Consider the following 15997-nt stretch of genomic DNA (forward strand, 5'->3'; position numbering starts at 1 on the left):
CCTTCCAGTAAATTAAGTCAAATCACGATATGTACATTCTGTTAGAGCTAGAATGGAGTATCCCAAGTTTCTTTACGGCTGAGCTCTACTCTTCATGCACAGAAACATTTCTAGCTTTGGGGGCAAAAAGAAAAGGTCCTGGATTTGAGGGCCATAGGTGAGGTGTAGCAACCGAAGATATTTTTATCATATAGAGCTTACTTAACCACTTCCTTATACAGAACTCAAACATTCAAATTTCAAACAGTAACTGATAGTAACTTTTAACCCATAATTTCCAACTCATAAAGGCCTTATTAAATTTTTTTTGTGTATTTGCAGGTATTTTCTCTTACAGAATGTCTTATAAGTACAACTCTTTATTATGATCTACCATCTTTTAGGAATAATTAAAAACACCCAGGGTGAAATACACTCAAGACTTGCAAATCATACCTGGCGCAGTCTGTGATACTGAAATGCTGGAAGAGGCATTACATTTGAGAACGGTAATTTAATCCAAAGTCAGGAGAACATTTATTCTTTGAATACTGCTCAAATATTTCTCTAGAAACAAGAAATTAACATAATTTTACACAGCTGATGTTGTAGCATAGGTAGTACAAAACAAAAAACTCCTGCTGTGTGCAGATAATCATCAGTTCAGAATGTTGTCACAAAATAAGCTCAAGTGAAGACTATCTGCAATGAGAAGTTTTATAGCAGCTTCAAGACAACTATTATTTCTGATGAAAATCATTTTTTTTCTCTTGATACAAATCCACCTAATTTTGACAGATCTCCAAATGAAACTGTTGCAGAACCTCTCTTGGCTGGTTTTGCCTAAGGAAAAAAGAAGAAAAAAAAGTAGGGCTGATTTTAAGTTAAAATGTTTTACAAAAAGCTTTTAAAGCATCAGTAATTTAAAAAGTACCTTCAAATAAAGAATAGATCAGCATCACATTACCTGTGATTCATGGAATTTCCAGCCAATCATGTAGAAGATCTGAAACGTGGCAGGTACTGAGCCATCACTATTTCCGTACATTTCTGTTAGGGCAGGAATGGAGGGAGTTAAAAAAAGGGAAACAGAGTATTAGTTCTACGAAATCCTTAGTTCTCAGAACATTAGAGCCAAGTATGACATATTCATCATAATGACTCTCAGTGAAAGATTTGGGACAATAAAAATATCTCATACTGGTGCACCCCATAGTTCAAATCCTGTCATGATATTTTAGGTTAAAAATACCTGTACAATTATGGCATTTTGCTCTACTCCAAAATGCTGTTGCCTTTTTTCTCCCCCTACAGAGAGGTCAGAAAAATATGTTCTTAAAGTAATTTCAGTAATTTATTATGTCTCAAAATACTTACCTTGGTATATTGCAGCAGCTGCTAACATTGTGTCCCTGTGTAGCAGAGGTTTCCTATTCCAAGAGCAATTACTCTCCCCCATACCTAAAAATAGGTGTTAGCTTTAAGAAAAAGAAGATACAGTATATGCCATGAGTTAAGTGTCATGCACCTATGACAGACTTATACTAAACCAGAATAAGTATAGAATCCTCTGAATATCACTATAAGAGAGAACATACTGCAAATAATTAGGTTAGTTTCTTACCTATAAGAATCCAAACCTTTCAATGCCAGTGCTATTCCAGATTATGACTTCTCCAGCCCAAGTCTACAGTCATAGGTTTTCTACAGTTTTCTAGCATAAATGTATATATTCTAGTATATTTTAATTTTTAAGCACAAGTGTTTATTCAGACACCACCTACACACCTTTTAACAGATAAGCATCAAAACTGCCAGCCCGTAAGAGTTTTAATAAAAATGAAACAACCATAATTCTCATCTCTTTAATCACTTCCTGCATCTGAATGTTTCTGAAGAGAATGGAAGTTTTATTTTCATTAAGGAACTACTCTAAAGAGCAGCTGATCTAGAGCAAGAAGATACCCTAAGCTGTCCTGGAAGTTAACAACTAACTGCATATGAATGACTACTTTACAAACCATGACAAATGCAATCACAAAAGTAACTCAATTGTTAAGCATCTCAATTTTTGTTTGTCAGCAGACTCCAATTTGAGGGTCTGTTTATTCTCATTCCAGAGCACTTTCCTGAATGTCCTGATAATTAGGAAGGCTCATAGGAAAAGTGGTATGTGGGATATATACTTCTGTCTCCCTTGCAGGGCTCTTCAGCAACTTACACTGAACAGGCTCTCAAAGAATGGGAATACAATAGAAGCAGAAAATTCATAGCAGACCATGAAGTAGCAGATCTTTTAACTTCTGCTTCCCAACACAAATCTGCTGATAGGGATGATCCTGACTCACTGGAGATTGGGGGAAAAAAGTAATATTTTCACTGTAACAATAAGCTTTATTTAATATTTAGTTATATTTTTTTAAGGAAGAAGTTTCTTATGATGAGGGTGGTGAAACACTGGCACAAGTTGCCCAGAGAAGCTGTGGATGCTCCATCCCTGACAGTGTTCAGGGTCAGGCTGGACAGGGCTCTGAGCAACCTGACCTAGTTTAAGGTGTTCCTGCTCATGGCAGGGGGTGGAAGACTAGATGACCTTTAAAAGTCATCTAAACAGATGACTTTATTTAGAGGATCTATTCTATGATTTGGACTTAAAACACATAGTGAAACTCTTCTGTGTCTGCCTCACCAGTAAAGAAAACATTTTTGTTTTCACAAAGAACATACTTGCCTTGCAAGTCTTCCATAACTTCAAACAACCCTGGGTAGTTGACCTGAATTTCATCAGTATCCTAAAAGAATTGAGAAGCTTAGTTTTAGAGCATATCAAGCTAAAACAGTTGCATTATGTTACCCTTCAGTGCTGCTATCTGCCACTTCTGCTCAAACCATGTATTTCTCAGAAGAATACACTGTCTTAACATTTCTAAAAGTTGTTTAGTAGCCCAAACGCAATCAATTTTTTAATTGAAATGCCATTATTTTCTTCTTGGTTTTAGAGGAAACAGCAGAAGTGCCCAAAGGCTTTTCAGGCAGGTCTAACATTCACTGACATTTCTCCAAGATCATCATCCAAATTCTACTGGGCCACTAGCCAATGATCCACTTCAGTTGGTTTCATTAATCATGGTGAAGCTGAGAACAGAGGCAGTTCGGGCTATTTCAGAGACTTATTGAGCAAGGTGCGTGACATGGAGAAGGAAGCAGTACATTACTAAGACATTAGTAAATAGCAGCTCTCATTTATAATTACCACAGTCAGTGTGTTAAAGCCGGCTCTCGACAGCAGATGTCCCAAATCAGAGACAGCAGTGAATGGTGATACATGAGGAGAAAATCCTCCTTCTCTTTCCAGCTCTGCTAGCTGCAAAGAGCAACGAAGCTCATATAGAGTGTCTCCTCCAAACATTGCACCAATGAATACTCCATCCGGCTTAAGAACTTGGTGAATCTACCGCAAAGACCAAAATACAGAATGTTGTTTGTTATTAAGCCTACGTAACTAAAGCATTCTTAGGTTGTAGGTTTTTTAATTCACGTAAAATTAGTTATTATATTGATTGTAACAGACTTTTAACATTGACTGTATTCCACAAGGCAGCTTTTGGTAACACTGTGAGATACATAATCTGTCCGAAAAGAGACTACTTGTGCTTAGGAAAGACTGACTCTACAGAAATCACTCTTGTAGTCAGGAGCCACTAAATGTACCATGGAAATCTAGGGTAAAACTATTTTCTGTAGGATACTCCTGAAACAATATCCTCAGTTAGCTTCCTTCTGAAAATAAGGTAGATCAAGATAGCTTCTGCTTACTTTTACTTTCACAGATGAGGGCAACAAAAACTTTTTAATGGCTTATGAGAAACAGAGGCCTTAGTTTCCAGTAGTGATTTTTGCATTTCTGAACGCACAACAGAGTAATGCTATTCTTAATATCATAGAATGGCTTGGGTTGGAAGGGACCTTTAAGATCATATAGTTCCAACCCCCCTGCTATGAGAAAGGACATTGTATGATGTCTAATATGGTGTAATTATGCCCAGTATTATGTCTACTATAAAGGTCAACACATGCTAGGTCTATTTTTAACATCAGGACTCAAACACCAAGGTTGACAAGCTGCTTTCTTGTTTGTAAGTCCCAGCCCCCTTCCTACTGAGAAAGCCAATTAAATTCATGCCTTCTTGTTTCTTTAAGAATTGGCAATGATCCCTGGTTCAGATATCCAGAAGAGCCATATTACATGATCGGGCTAACAAGAGAGCAAAAGATTCCAACAGCTTACCTTACTGATTTAAAACAAAAGTCCTCTTAAATTAGTTTTCAATTAAGTATTAATCAAGCTACCTTTTCTATACTAGTAAAGAAGCCTTTAATTAAGAGGTAAGAAAATGAAGCACTTGAAGGCAGTCTCCTTTAGTCAAAGCTAGTGATCCCACAGTAAGAAATAAACAATCATGCTGAAAGTTGGCCAAAAATCCCAGTTCCCTCCCATTTGTGAGACATTATGATGTGTCAGTTATTTTTACTGTGGGGGTAAATATATTTGACACGCCAGAGAACGCTTAATTCCAGAGAAAATGGTATATTTCTTTTCTTTCCAAGTTCTTATGTTTTTTTTAAAGTACTGAAGGCATTCTGATTTCTATTATTTCCATAATGGTAAGGTACTCCTGTTCTTAACAGGAGACAGAATAGCACTCTAACGACTAAACAACATAAAATAAAAGAAAAAAAAAGAGCAAACTGGTTAAAATACCCCTTGCTCTTTCTCCAAAATTAGCTGATTTGAAACAAGTTTTCACCTGCAAGAAGGAACTGAAATAATCAAAAAATCAGATTCTTCCAGAAACATTTTCCATTTTCTGCTCTCAATGAGTATTTTGTTCATTTCAAAATCAAAAAGCCTTTATTTGATTAAAGCTGTATTTCAAAATAAATAACTGAGACATAAAAATGATACAATTTCCATATACCAGTTCTGGAGAAGGTAAGACTTAACTCTTGTACTGAAAGTAGTAACAGCTAACACACACTAAACATCAACAGCATTACCTCAGTTTACATTAGGTACCATGATCTCAGCTATTGAGACTATAAAACATTATACAAACTTGTTGCCTCACAGTTACTTATTCCAAATTAATTTCAGACACTAAATAATTAGAAATATCAACTGATGCTCCTCAAACTACCAAAAATATTGGGAAAAAAAAATCACTTGTGTACAACAGGAGCTATTTCTGTGCCTTTTATTTAAAGAAAACCTGGAAATATGGAATGCTCTGAAAAAAAGTAATGTCTGGTGTTGTCTTTTAGTATTAAAAACCAGTTTCTTACCTCTCTAAAAGCTTTGGGAAGGTCATTCACCCAGTGTAAACTGAAATAAGAGACACATACATTTTATAATTGCATTTTAAATATGCAAATAATTGTTACATTATATCAGTATGCCTCAAAATCCAAAGCAACAAAGCAATTCCTCAAGCTGTTCAAGTTCTCAAAAATTATACAAATAGCTTTTTTTGGAAACTGGGAAGATGCAAGTCCTGGAGTAACACTGTCAAAATGCAGGGAAGAGAGAAGCCATCCATAAGGAGCGTGACCAGCAGGTTGAAGGAGGTGATCCTGCCCCTCTACTCTGCTCTTGTGAGAAAGCAGACCTCACTTGGAGCACTGTGTGCAGTTCTGGTGTCCTCAACATAAAAAGGACATGGAACTGTTAGAACAAGTCCAGAGGAGGGGCATGAGGATGATTAGGGGACTGAAGCTCCTCCCCTATAAAGACAGGCTGAGAAAATTGGGGCTGTTCAGCCTGGAGAAGAGAAGGCTGCATGGAGACCTCAGAGCACCCTTCCAGTATCTGAAGGGGCCTATAGGGATGCTGGGGCACCACTCTTCATTAGCGACTTAATGACAGGACAAGCAGTTAACAGGTTCAGGGGAAGTTTAGAGTGGCTATAAGGAAGAAATTCTTGCCTGTAAGGGTGGTGAGGCACTGGAATGGGTTGCCCAGAGAGGTTGTGAATGCTCCATCCCTGGTGGTGTTCAAGGCCAGGTTGGACAGAGCCTTGAGTGACATGGTTTAGTGTGAGGTGTCCCTGCTCATGGCAGGGGGGTTGGAACTGGATGATCTTAAGGTCCTTTCCAACCCTAACTATTCTATGATTCTATGAGTCTTGAAATAAAAAAAAAAAACAAACAACAAAACCAACAGTAAGTACCATAGGGATAGCATTTTTTCCTAATGTAAACTCCTGTTAACTATGCAAGTGCATTTCTTATTGCAGTAATGGACTGTTCATCTTTCTCTTGTTTTTTTTCCTTAAACTTACTCTGAAAAGAACGTTATTTAACATCTTTAACCAAGAAATTAATTATAAAGAAATTAACACTTACCTTAAGCTACTAACAACAAGATCAAATGTATCTTCTTTGAAAGGAAGGGATTCCTCATCAGCTACAACGCTGACTGTAGGGACTTCAGATTCCACAGCATTCTTCTAAAGTTGGGTTACAAGAAAAATAACATCAGAAACTCGCTGCTTCTGCTTTCCTGTATTACAGAATTGAAGCCCATCAGCATTCAGAAAACTACTTACTAAGGCATTCTCTGCAATATCAACTTGAATAATTTTTTCAACTGTGTCCTGAAAGAAAATTTAACAGGCCTATAAAATATTTAAATTAGTTATAAATTGACATTAGCAATGTTTCTAAATGCTTACACAAGTTTGTAATGAGTTATAAGGAATCTCTTCAACACTTGTTAAAAACTCTGTACAAAGGTAGAAAGCATTTTTCCCCCCTAACATAGTGATTTTTCCCATTTACTAATAGCTGAGATAGAAATCATAGAATAGCTAGGGTTGGAAAGGACCTTAAGATCATCCAGTTCCAACCCCCCCTGCCATGAGCAGGGACACCTCCCACTAAACCATGTCACCCAAGGCTCTATGCAACCTGGCCTTGAACACCACCAACAAAGGAGCATTCACAACATCCCTGGGCAACCCATTCCAGTGCCTCACCACCCTCACAGTAAAGAATTTCTTCCTTATATCCAATCCAAACTTTCCCTGTTTAAATTTGAACCCATTACTCCTTGTCCTATCACTACAGTCCCTAATGAAGAGTCCCTCCCCATCATCCTTGTAGGCCCACTATAGTAACAGAAATAGAAATAGTAACAAAAAACACATTCTGTGTTTTCACGTCTAAGTTCAGTCGATATAAACCATGGATTAGCAACTAATGAAGTGCTTTTACCTACAGTGCAGATCATGAAGGGTAAATTGTTCACTGCTTAAAGTCTCCATAATGATACTTCTCTTTCACAACTAAGGGCATCCAACAGACTGATAAAAAAGCATACATATCTGTACTCAAGACTAGATGTTAACAAATACACAACTGACAGCTTCCCTTGCACTACCATTTGTCTAGTCTTCAATGACAATAAAGACAGTATAACAGCCTGCATGAGGCACATCTTTGAACTGTATCTGAAATATGAGTAGGTTTACCTCATCAAAATTCAGAGGACTGATTTAAATTATAATAGAGACCTATTGGCAAACAAAGGAATAAATACATACTTATCATAAACGCTTTTCAATATGAAGAGCCAGTACCTTGGTTAAATGTTGAGCTATGTAACCTCTTCCAGAGCCGACATCCAAAGCAAGCGGAAAGGTTCTAAAGTATAAATTTAACAACATAAAATCCAGAGTTGAAGCTATGTCAAGTTTTAGACTTCATTAAGTTCTGTCTGCCCATGTCCCGAAGTCTTTCCGAACGGAACACATTGAGCGCCCTCCCGTGGTCACCCGCTGCGAGGAAGAGCAGGGAAAGGCGCTCACAGGAAACGTCTCTTCCCTCGGCCGTGACCCTGCGGGTGCGTGTCAGGGGACAGGGAGCGGCACCCGCCTCCCCCCGCGGCGCGGCTTACCTGGGGATGTCAAACACCCTGTCCGCTATCCTCCCGCCGACCTAGGGGGAAACCCGCCCGTCAGCGCCCTAGGGCGGCCCCCTCCGTGCCCCGCCGCCGCCTCCCGCTCCATTCCGAGAGGCCACCCCGGTACCTCCTCCCGCAGGTAGTCGCACTTGCCGGGCTCGGCTTGCAGCGCCGCCCAGTTCTTCTGCTTCCGCTTCAGCCGCCGGTCGAAGGGGCTCAGCGCGCCCAAGCCCGATGAAGCACCGGCTGGAGGAGAAGCGGCAGCGGCCAGTCCTGCTGGCAGCGCCCAGAGCCGCCGGCAGCCGCAGCCCCACCGGCCCAGGAGGCCAGACCCTGCCAGCCACCGCGGCCCTACGGCCACAGCCGCCATCACCTCAAGTGCGCGGCCAGCACATGCGCGGGAAAGAACCCAGCTCCCCCGCCTCGCTTCTCTCCTCTGCGCATGCACACTGCAAACCCCACGGCCGTCCGGTCGGTCGGGAGCGGTTTGTCCTGCTGCGGCCACCGTAGCGCCGTGGGAAGCGGGCCACGGGGCACTGTGGGTTTCTGAGGGAGCGTGGGGCCGGGCTGTGGGCGGAAGGCAGCGGCAGCAGCGGTGATCGGTAACGGTCGGTGGGCCCGGGCCGGGCTCTGTGGGGCCCGTCTGTGGGGCCTTCTCCACTGCTGGGCTTGGGGAGGGAGCGGGATACTGTAGCCGGCCTGGCGCGGGGCAGCGGACCCCTCGGGGAAGGCCGCGCTGCTGCCTGCGCCGGAGCTGCTGGTGAGAACGGCCTGAGCTCGCCGAAACGTTCCCGATCGGCGCTTTAACTGGTAACGAGCTTGCAGTTTGCCCAGGAAGCCAAGAAAGGCAACAGCATCCTGGCCTGTGTCAGCACCAGTGTGAGTAGCAGGGCCAGGGCAGTGATTGACCCTCTGTACTGAGCGCTGGTGAGGTTGCACCTCGAATCCTGTGTTCAGCTCTGGGTCCTTCCCTACAAGAGAGACATTGAGGTGCTGGAGCGGGGCCAGAGAAGGGCAATCGAGCTTGTGAAGGGTCTGGAGCACAAGTGTGATGGGGAACGGCTGAGGGACCTGGCAGGACTTAGTCTGGAGAAGAGAAGGCTCAGGGGGCACCTTATTGCTCCCTACAACTGCCTGACAGGAGGTTGTATGAAGTGAGGTCAGTCTCTTCTTGCAAGTAACAAGCGACAGGACAAGAGGAAATGGCCTTAAGCTGCACCAGGGGAGGTTTAGGTTGGATTTTAGGAACAATTTCTTCACCAAGAGGGTGGTCAGGTGTTGGAACAGGCTGCGCAGGGCAGTGGTGGAGTCACCGTCCCTGGAAGTGTTCAGAATCCATGTGCATGAGGAGTGGTATGGTTTAGTGGTGGACTTGGCAGTGCTGGATTAATGGTTGGACTTGATGATGTTAAGGGTCTTCCAGCCTAGCTGATGTCATTATGATTCTATGTACCCTAGGCCTGATGGATAAGCCAGAGGTCTGACTTACAGTGAAACTGCATGAGGTCCTGTTTGGGTTTGGTGGGGAATCACTTCAGGCTCTATCTGCAGCAAGTATAGTCTTTTTAGTTGCATATCCATTATCTGAGGAAGCTAAGATTTGTTTGTGGCCAAGACTGTGGTAGTTACAGGATTATTTGTGACTCATTTAAATTGCTATTTTTTTTTATGTAAAGAGCTTTTTAGGTATAGGTTAGAAATCTAAGTTTGCTTAGTTAATTTTTTTCGTTGTGTCTTTTAAAACTATGTTAAACAAGTTTTTTAATCATAACTGTTTCATTTTGTTTCCATATTGTAGATGTCCAAGTCTTCAACAGCATCAAAAATGTCGTCCCAGCAGGAAATACTGAGCGATGGGCGCTTCAGCTGTGTTACCAGGGATCCCAGGTTTTGGGAGATGCCTGAAAAAGAGCGTAAAATCAAGATTGACAAGCGATTCAGAGCAATGTTTCATGACAAGAAGTTTAAGCTGAAGTATACAGTGGATAAAAGAGGGCGTCCTGTTAACTATACTTCCACAGAGAACCTCAGGAAGTTTTATGCCCTGTCAGAATCTGACTCTGATCTTTCAGAAAGTGATGGTAAAGAACGTGCTAAAAAGAAAATAAACAAAAAAAAGCCTAAACATCAAGGAGAAGCAGATTCTGCAAAGCTACTTGGTGATGGTCAAACAGACAAACAAGGGGTGGGCCAAACATGTGAAGGAGAGACAAAGCTAAATAATCTTAAAGATGAAAGACAAAAAAAGACAGCTAAATTAAACTTGAAAGAGGACTCTAAGAAAACTGCAGCAGAAATTGGTGGCTCTCAGGGAAGCAAGGGCTTTTTACACAAAGGGGAAAACAAGCAAGGAGGTGCATCAGAGGGAAGATCAATTTCGATTAAAACCAAGCAAAACTCTTCACAATCAAGTGGTACTAAATCAGTTAAAGCGCTCCAGAAGGACAGTTCTGTAGGAGGAGAAAGCAAAGAACCAGGTTAGTTGTTCAAATGACATGTTTACTTGGGTGTTGTTGCCTTTGTTTTATCCATGGAAGAACTTTTGCAAGATCAGTCATAAAATAGCTGACTGGCTCAGATTCAGTGTTGCTGGAGAATCGGAGTTGGTCAGCTCTTTGTCAGTGCTGACTCTTCAGTAAGGTTGTGAACTTCCATGTCCTCCTAATTGCTGGAGCTGAAGTTGTTGGTTAGTTAAAAAAACAAAATGTATAGTAGTATGTAGACTGCTGTGTTTGTCAAACTGAATAGCAAATACAAGGTCTTATACCATGAAGGCTTAAGCATATCAAGGCTTGAAGACTGCATAAAGATGGCAACATCAAGCCATTAATATAAACGGGTATTACCAAGAACAGGTGACTTAAAGAAACTTTCTTTATATTGCTTGTGCATTCATATAGCTTATGTTATTGAAATCTCATTTCTGCCTGTTGATTCTACGCATTTAAATAGAATAACAGGATAATATTTCACTAGAACTTGCCATTGATAATACAGTTGTGGGCCTAAAGAGTGATTAGATTAGACAAGCTGAAGAACTGATATCGATGATTTATGTTGTTGGCACTTCCCTGATGTAGTTTGTTATTTCATCGTTACACATTTCAGGGGTTCTGTAAATCTTTGTGGTAAAAAAAGAGGTTCTTTTTTTCGTCTTTGTAAAGGATTATATGCAATTCCAACATAAAAATAGATGTCTCGTGTTTTCTTTCACTGACTGCATACACAGACACCTGCAATCAAAGTGATATTAGTAAAAGACAATTAGAGGAAGATATTTCTGCAAGTGATGGTTTTGAGTACGCAGAATCGGAGGAAGAGGAGCCTGAAGATGATGAGGAAACAGGGGAAGAAGAGGAGCTGGAAGATGATGGAGAAACAGGCGAGGAAGAGGAGCCAGAAGATGAAGGGGAGACAGGGGAAGAATACAGTGATTCAGAAGACGATGAAGAAAGTGATAGTGGGCCTGATCTAGCTAGAGGGATAGGGAACATTGAGACGAGCTCAGAGGATGATGAGGATTTAAATGACCTCTTTCCAAAGGAGCCAGAGATAGAGCATTCATGGCGTGAGCTAGACAAAGATGCCCTTCGTGGAGATGAGGTAACAATACTTCACGCATGACAAGTTGCTACATAACAAACTCAGTAATGTATGCTGTTGTGAGTTACAAACATTAGTAATGTATGCTGCGTTATAGGCCTTCACCTAGGAAATCATGAAAGTATCTTTTGTAAAGGCTTTTCAGCCTTTTAGTTACAGAATGAAAGGGATGATGAAATTGGCTGAGAATGGGACTTGCAGATTTCACTGGTGTTTCCCCTCCCCTCTAAGCAAAGGCTATCTTTAAGGGAAAGAACAAACAGAACTGAGCTTTTTGGAAATCCCAGAGTTTAAACAGTACTGCTTTTGTTCAGTACTGATTTTTTTTAAACTTTTTTTTAATATTTGTTTTTTTTAACTTGTTCTTTAAGAAGTTAAAGAATCATTAGACAGTGAAGCACTATTAGTGTACAAGAAATCACAATGCTCTAGTACTGTTACAGGACTGTGATCCTAGTTGCTGTTGTGACTAGCCATATGATAACAAAATTCTGAGTGCTGATGTTGTAACTGCACTCCTAAATCTGAGACTGGAGCAGTCCATTCTGCAATGCTTTGCTATTTATGTCCTTTTTAATCTGCCCTGGTGATTGCTGCTTCTGGTTTTTGCTTGTTTAAGTGAAAAAAGTCTTGGGGGAAAATGCTACTTTATTTTTTCAGTGGAGTTTGTTGCTGACTTTGATTTTTAACCAGGAATTGTGATTGTGTATTCCCCCTAGCAATCGGGAATTAAACCTATGAATTTTATCCCCTTTTTTTCTCTGTTCAGATTACGAGTAGATTGGCAGTTTGTAATATGGACTGGGATAGGTTGAAGGCAAAGGATTTGCTGGCTCTATTTAATTCTTTCACGCCCAAAGGAGGAACAGTATTTTCTGTTAAGGTAAGACCTGATTTCTAAAAGGAGAACTGGCTTTTACTGTTTCAAAAAAGATAAAGACAGCAAGTTAAGAACAAAGTAAGAGAGTTCTGTGAAGAACCAAAAGAGATGTTAACATGATAAATTAGAAATCGTGTTGCAATTAAACCTGCCATCTAATAAATGTGCTGCTTTTCAGCAGCAGGCATGTATTTAGTAGAATTGGAACCTGAAGGTGTTAACATCTCGTGTTTATGATGTTGTCTCTAAATGCTGTTTTTATGAGACTAACAGTGAAATTCTCAAACTCTGGTAGGAGGAGACTACATTTCCTTGGCTAGTTCCATTTTCAGTGGTCTTTGTGACAGATAACCCTGCCTTAAATCTGGCTGTTTCTAAATGCCCAGCCCCTTTTATCATTGCACTTCTTGTTTCTCACCACCTTTGAGTTATTAATAAATTGGTCAAATTCTGATCAGTTAAATTGTATTTTCCCATTTTTAGTGTCTGCCTCCAGCTTTCTGAGAAATGTTAGTCAGATCCCCTTTTCTGACAAAGGGTCACAGTGAAATGATTGAGGTTAGGGCTCCTGCTCTTCATCTTCATCTTCATATTCACATTCCTAACAGGCAGTTTGTTCATTCTTTTCTGTAAATTAAGAGGGTATTGAAGTTTATGGAACTGAACCCATTACTGATTCTAGATTAAAAACATTAAGCCTAAAAGACTTGGTGAGATACTTTTTCTTAGCTGGTATACATCATGTTGCTACAGTTAAAAATTTACTTCTGTGTTGTTGTTTTTGTAGATTTATCCTTCGGAGTTTGGAAAAGAGAGGTTGAAGGAGGAAGAACAAAAAGGACCTGTGGAACTGTTTGATCTTCCAGAGAACACCACAGAGAATGATGGGTATTAACTTTATTTTCGATTTAGAGTACAATGTGTGTAATTCTCAGTGAAAATTCCAATCAAATTCAATTTCCAAAAGTATGTATGTGGATATCTCCTGTGGGTACCTTGATTTTATAGCTTTTTTCAAGGGGTGTTTTATAACTGGCCCTGGTTCATTATCAGTGCATTGGATAAATGCATTGTGATCAAACTTCAGAATATTTGCTTGTTGATAAGTGATTCAACATCTTGCTTATGTAGCTCATTGGAGTAATAAATGGAACAAATGTGTGTAGAGCTTAATGTAGCATTTCTTCTCTACAGATTGCCATTCATGCAGTGAACTCCCTTTTCTTACTGTCATCATTCTTATCTGTGTAATCGACAGGGATCTTAATTTAGGGCAAGAAAATTCCCAGATTGAGATTTCTTGAATGCCACCAGCAGCAGTTCTGTCTTACTAGGCTGACCTCATCAGGCCTACCATTGTCCAGGCTTCCTCAGTCATATCTTTTTGTTTTTCCTTTTATTCTGCTTGAAGGTCTTGTCTGATGGAACTTGAGAGGTTTTGCTTTTATACTTTTTTCCCAGATTTTCCAGATGTTTGGCAGTGCCATTTTTGGATAATACATCCAGTTGGGCTGCCCTATATTTGGAAAATCTGGATGCTTCTAAAATAACTGCAGATCTCTCTTGAAGAATGTCTCTAGTGCATCAGGGAGGTATATGATGAGCTTGCAGTGAATTCTGAAGTCAGGTTCACTGTGTGCATCATGGCACATGCTGAAGTGTTAGGTTTACTGCTCAGTGGGCTCTAGAGCATCTGGAATACAACAAACAGAATTCCAGAAACACTGGAGTGATACCTGTGCATATACCATTCACATTCATGGGACAGGTCCTCACCCCTGCAATCTCTCTCATGCATCCTTCCGCCAGTTCATCTACTTCTCAATCTCTTCTGCTTTGCTTTCTCTCTTGCTGTCATCTTGTGTGACACCACTACCTGTGCTACCCAGTTCCTTTCCTTAACCATACTGCTTTATGACTTATTACTCCTACACTGTCTCTCTAGCATGAGGATCTGCAGTCCTGTCCATACAGACTCAGCTTCTGTTAATGTTCTTAACATATACCCTTACTTACATAGGAACATCCTTTTTATCAGCCTTGTTGAGAGACAAGATACTTGCAGACAACTTGATAGGAACTATTAAGCATTATCGTAAATGCTTATGGAGATGCTACTCTGTGCCCTGCGCAGGGACTCAAACGTGTGGGAAGCAGAGTCAGATACATAAAATGTACACTTAATAACACTGAGTGAATTAGTCTTTTTACTTGAGTAAAACAGAACAGATACCGGTGAAACTTCATGCTGTTTAATGTCTAATCCTATTAGAAGATTAGGAGAGTGTTTGGTGCATATTTTTGATGAGTTGAATTAAAATATTTTGCAAATGAAAAACTAAAGCCAGCTCAATTGATTGTGGTGTTTTCTGCTTTTACAGGGTTTACAGGGAAAAACTGCGGGAGTATCAATTTAAGCGACTGAAATACTTCTATGCAGTGGTAGAATGTGATTCTCCTGAAACAGCCAACAAAATTTATGAGGAATGCGATGGACTGGAATTTGAAAGTAGCTGTTCTTTTATAGACCTGAGGTAACTCAAGCAGTGCCTTTTTACATGTTGGGTTGGGAGAATTAAAGCCAGTTTAAAATTAAGGATTATTTTATTATGATATTTATTTTATTATTTATTTATTATTTTGTATATTATTTATTATATTATAAGTATATGTTATTTAATGCTATATATTATTATTTATTTTAATTAAATACTCAGAAGAGTAAATTATGCTGTCTTTATTCTGTAACCAAAATGAGATGTAAATCAGTTGGGCATCCAGGGAGGTGTTAGCTTTACCTTTGATTCTTTGGGGGTGTTTTTTAGTTCTTCCTGAGCATTTTTACTGGAACACAGGAAGTTTGAGAGGATCTCTGTATACAGAGACTCTTCTCAGAGGAGTCAGGTAAAATGTTCTGGTTTCATCTTCAACCTTTTGGTACAAGAAAGTAAAGTGGTAGGATTTGGAAAGCAAAATAACATCCTGCTTTTGGTTTGTTTGGGTTTCCCTCACAGTCCTTTTTTTTTCCCAGGGATCCAGAAGTATGTTTTTCAGGTTCGCTTACCACAGAGGAAGAACATTGCTGCTGTTGTCATGAAGCTGCAATGGATTACTATGCTAACCCCTATGAATGAGCTGGAACTCTAGTATTCAAAAGTCACGTTTGGGAAGGAAAGAATTTTAACTTATGGTTGTGCTTTACTGTTAGTATTTCCTTTTGTCCAAAAAAAGACTTCCAGTCTGAGCAGAATTTGTTACTAAATCATAATAACTTTCCACAGAAGCTGGCTCTGTTTGCTGGGGCCTGTGTTATGGGCACTTTCGGAAGTCAGAGATGGGTTTTTCTTCGAATAAGTTTCTAGAGGAACTAAATTCGTTTCCTTTGAGCCATTTTGGAGAAGATTATCTTTGCCACATGAGCATGTAACTTTTCATGCTTTTGAGCATAATGGTTTGCAACAGACATGGCTGTTTAGGAAGAGCACTGGAGAATTCTAATTTTGTACTTTCCTATATTTTAATGTCGAGTAGCAGTCATCCCATTACATTTGCAGTGATTTAAAAAATAAGAAAGA

General features: G+C 40.0%; 2 protein-coding genes across 3 annotated transcripts in view; one reads left to right on the forward strand and one right to left on the reverse strand.

Annotated features, from left to right (window-relative positions):
- Nucleotides 1-341: 341 nt before the first annotated feature.
- NDUFAF5 (NADH:ubiquinone oxidoreductase complex assembly factor 5) lies at nucleotides 342-8309 on the reverse strand. 2 transcript variants are annotated; one of them, XM_061461523.1, is made up of 11 exons: nucleotides 8067-8309; nucleotides 7934-7974; nucleotides 7617-7680; nucleotides 6585-6632; nucleotides 6382-6485; nucleotides 5323-5362; nucleotides 3233-3430; nucleotides 2711-2771; nucleotides 1357-1440; nucleotides 947-1029; nucleotides 342-822 (listed from the first exon to the last, which is right to left on the reverse strand). In XM_061461523.1, the coding sequence occupies exons 1-11, from the start codon at nucleotides 8307-8309 to the stop codon at nucleotides 736-738; spliced, it is 1053 nt and encodes a 350-aa protein (XP_061317507.1). In that variant the 3' UTR covers nucleotides 342-735. The 2 variants fall into 2 exon arrangements, with proteins under 2 accessions (XP_061317507.1, XP_061317508.1); XM_061461524.1 differs by lacking the exon at nucleotides 6585-6632 and having other exon boundaries at nucleotides 8067-8241.
- A 1428-nt stretch (nucleotides 8310-9737) lies between these two features.
- ESF1 (ESF1 nucleolar pre-rRNA processing protein homolog) overlaps nucleotides 9738-15997 on the forward strand; it is a 29707-nt gene continuing 23447 nt past the window's right edge. Inside the window, exons 1-5 of the mRNA XM_061461532.1 lie at nucleotides 9738-10416; nucleotides 11133-11542; nucleotides 12312-12425; nucleotides 13210-13310; nucleotides 14804-14956. Coding sequence (XP_061317516.1) covers nucleotides 9738-10416; nucleotides 11133-11542; nucleotides 12312-12425; nucleotides 13210-13310; nucleotides 14804-14956 — 1457 coding nt within the window. The remainder of the gene's footprint in view (nucleotides 10417-11132; nucleotides 11543-12311; nucleotides 12426-13209; nucleotides 13311-14803; nucleotides 14957-15997) is intronic.

The sequence above is a fragment of the Pezoporus flaviventris genome, unplaced genomic scaffold, assembly GCF_033815535.1.
Source record: "Pezoporus flaviventris isolate CSIRO_AGI_PZ_B2104156 unplaced genomic scaffold, CSIRO_AGI_Pfla_v1 ptg000031l, whole genome shotgun sequence".
Taxonomy (NCBI): Eukaryota; Metazoa; Chordata; class Aves; order Psittaciformes; family Psittacidae; genus Pezoporus; species Pezoporus flaviventris.

Coding starts and splice junctions, on each gene's coding strand:
- NDUFAF5 (XM_061461523.1), bottom strand. CDS start 8,309: ATGGCGGCTGTGGCCGTAGGGCCGCGGTGGCTGGCAGGGTCTGGCCTC. Junction 1,441..2,710: donor AGTTATGGAAGACTTGCAAG/GCAAGTATGTTC, acceptor ACCTATTTTTAG/GTATGGGGGAGAGTAATTGC. Junction 823..946: donor GGAAATTCCATGAATCACAG/GTAATGTGATGC, acceptor TTTTTTCCTTAG/GCAAAACCAGCCAAGAGAGG.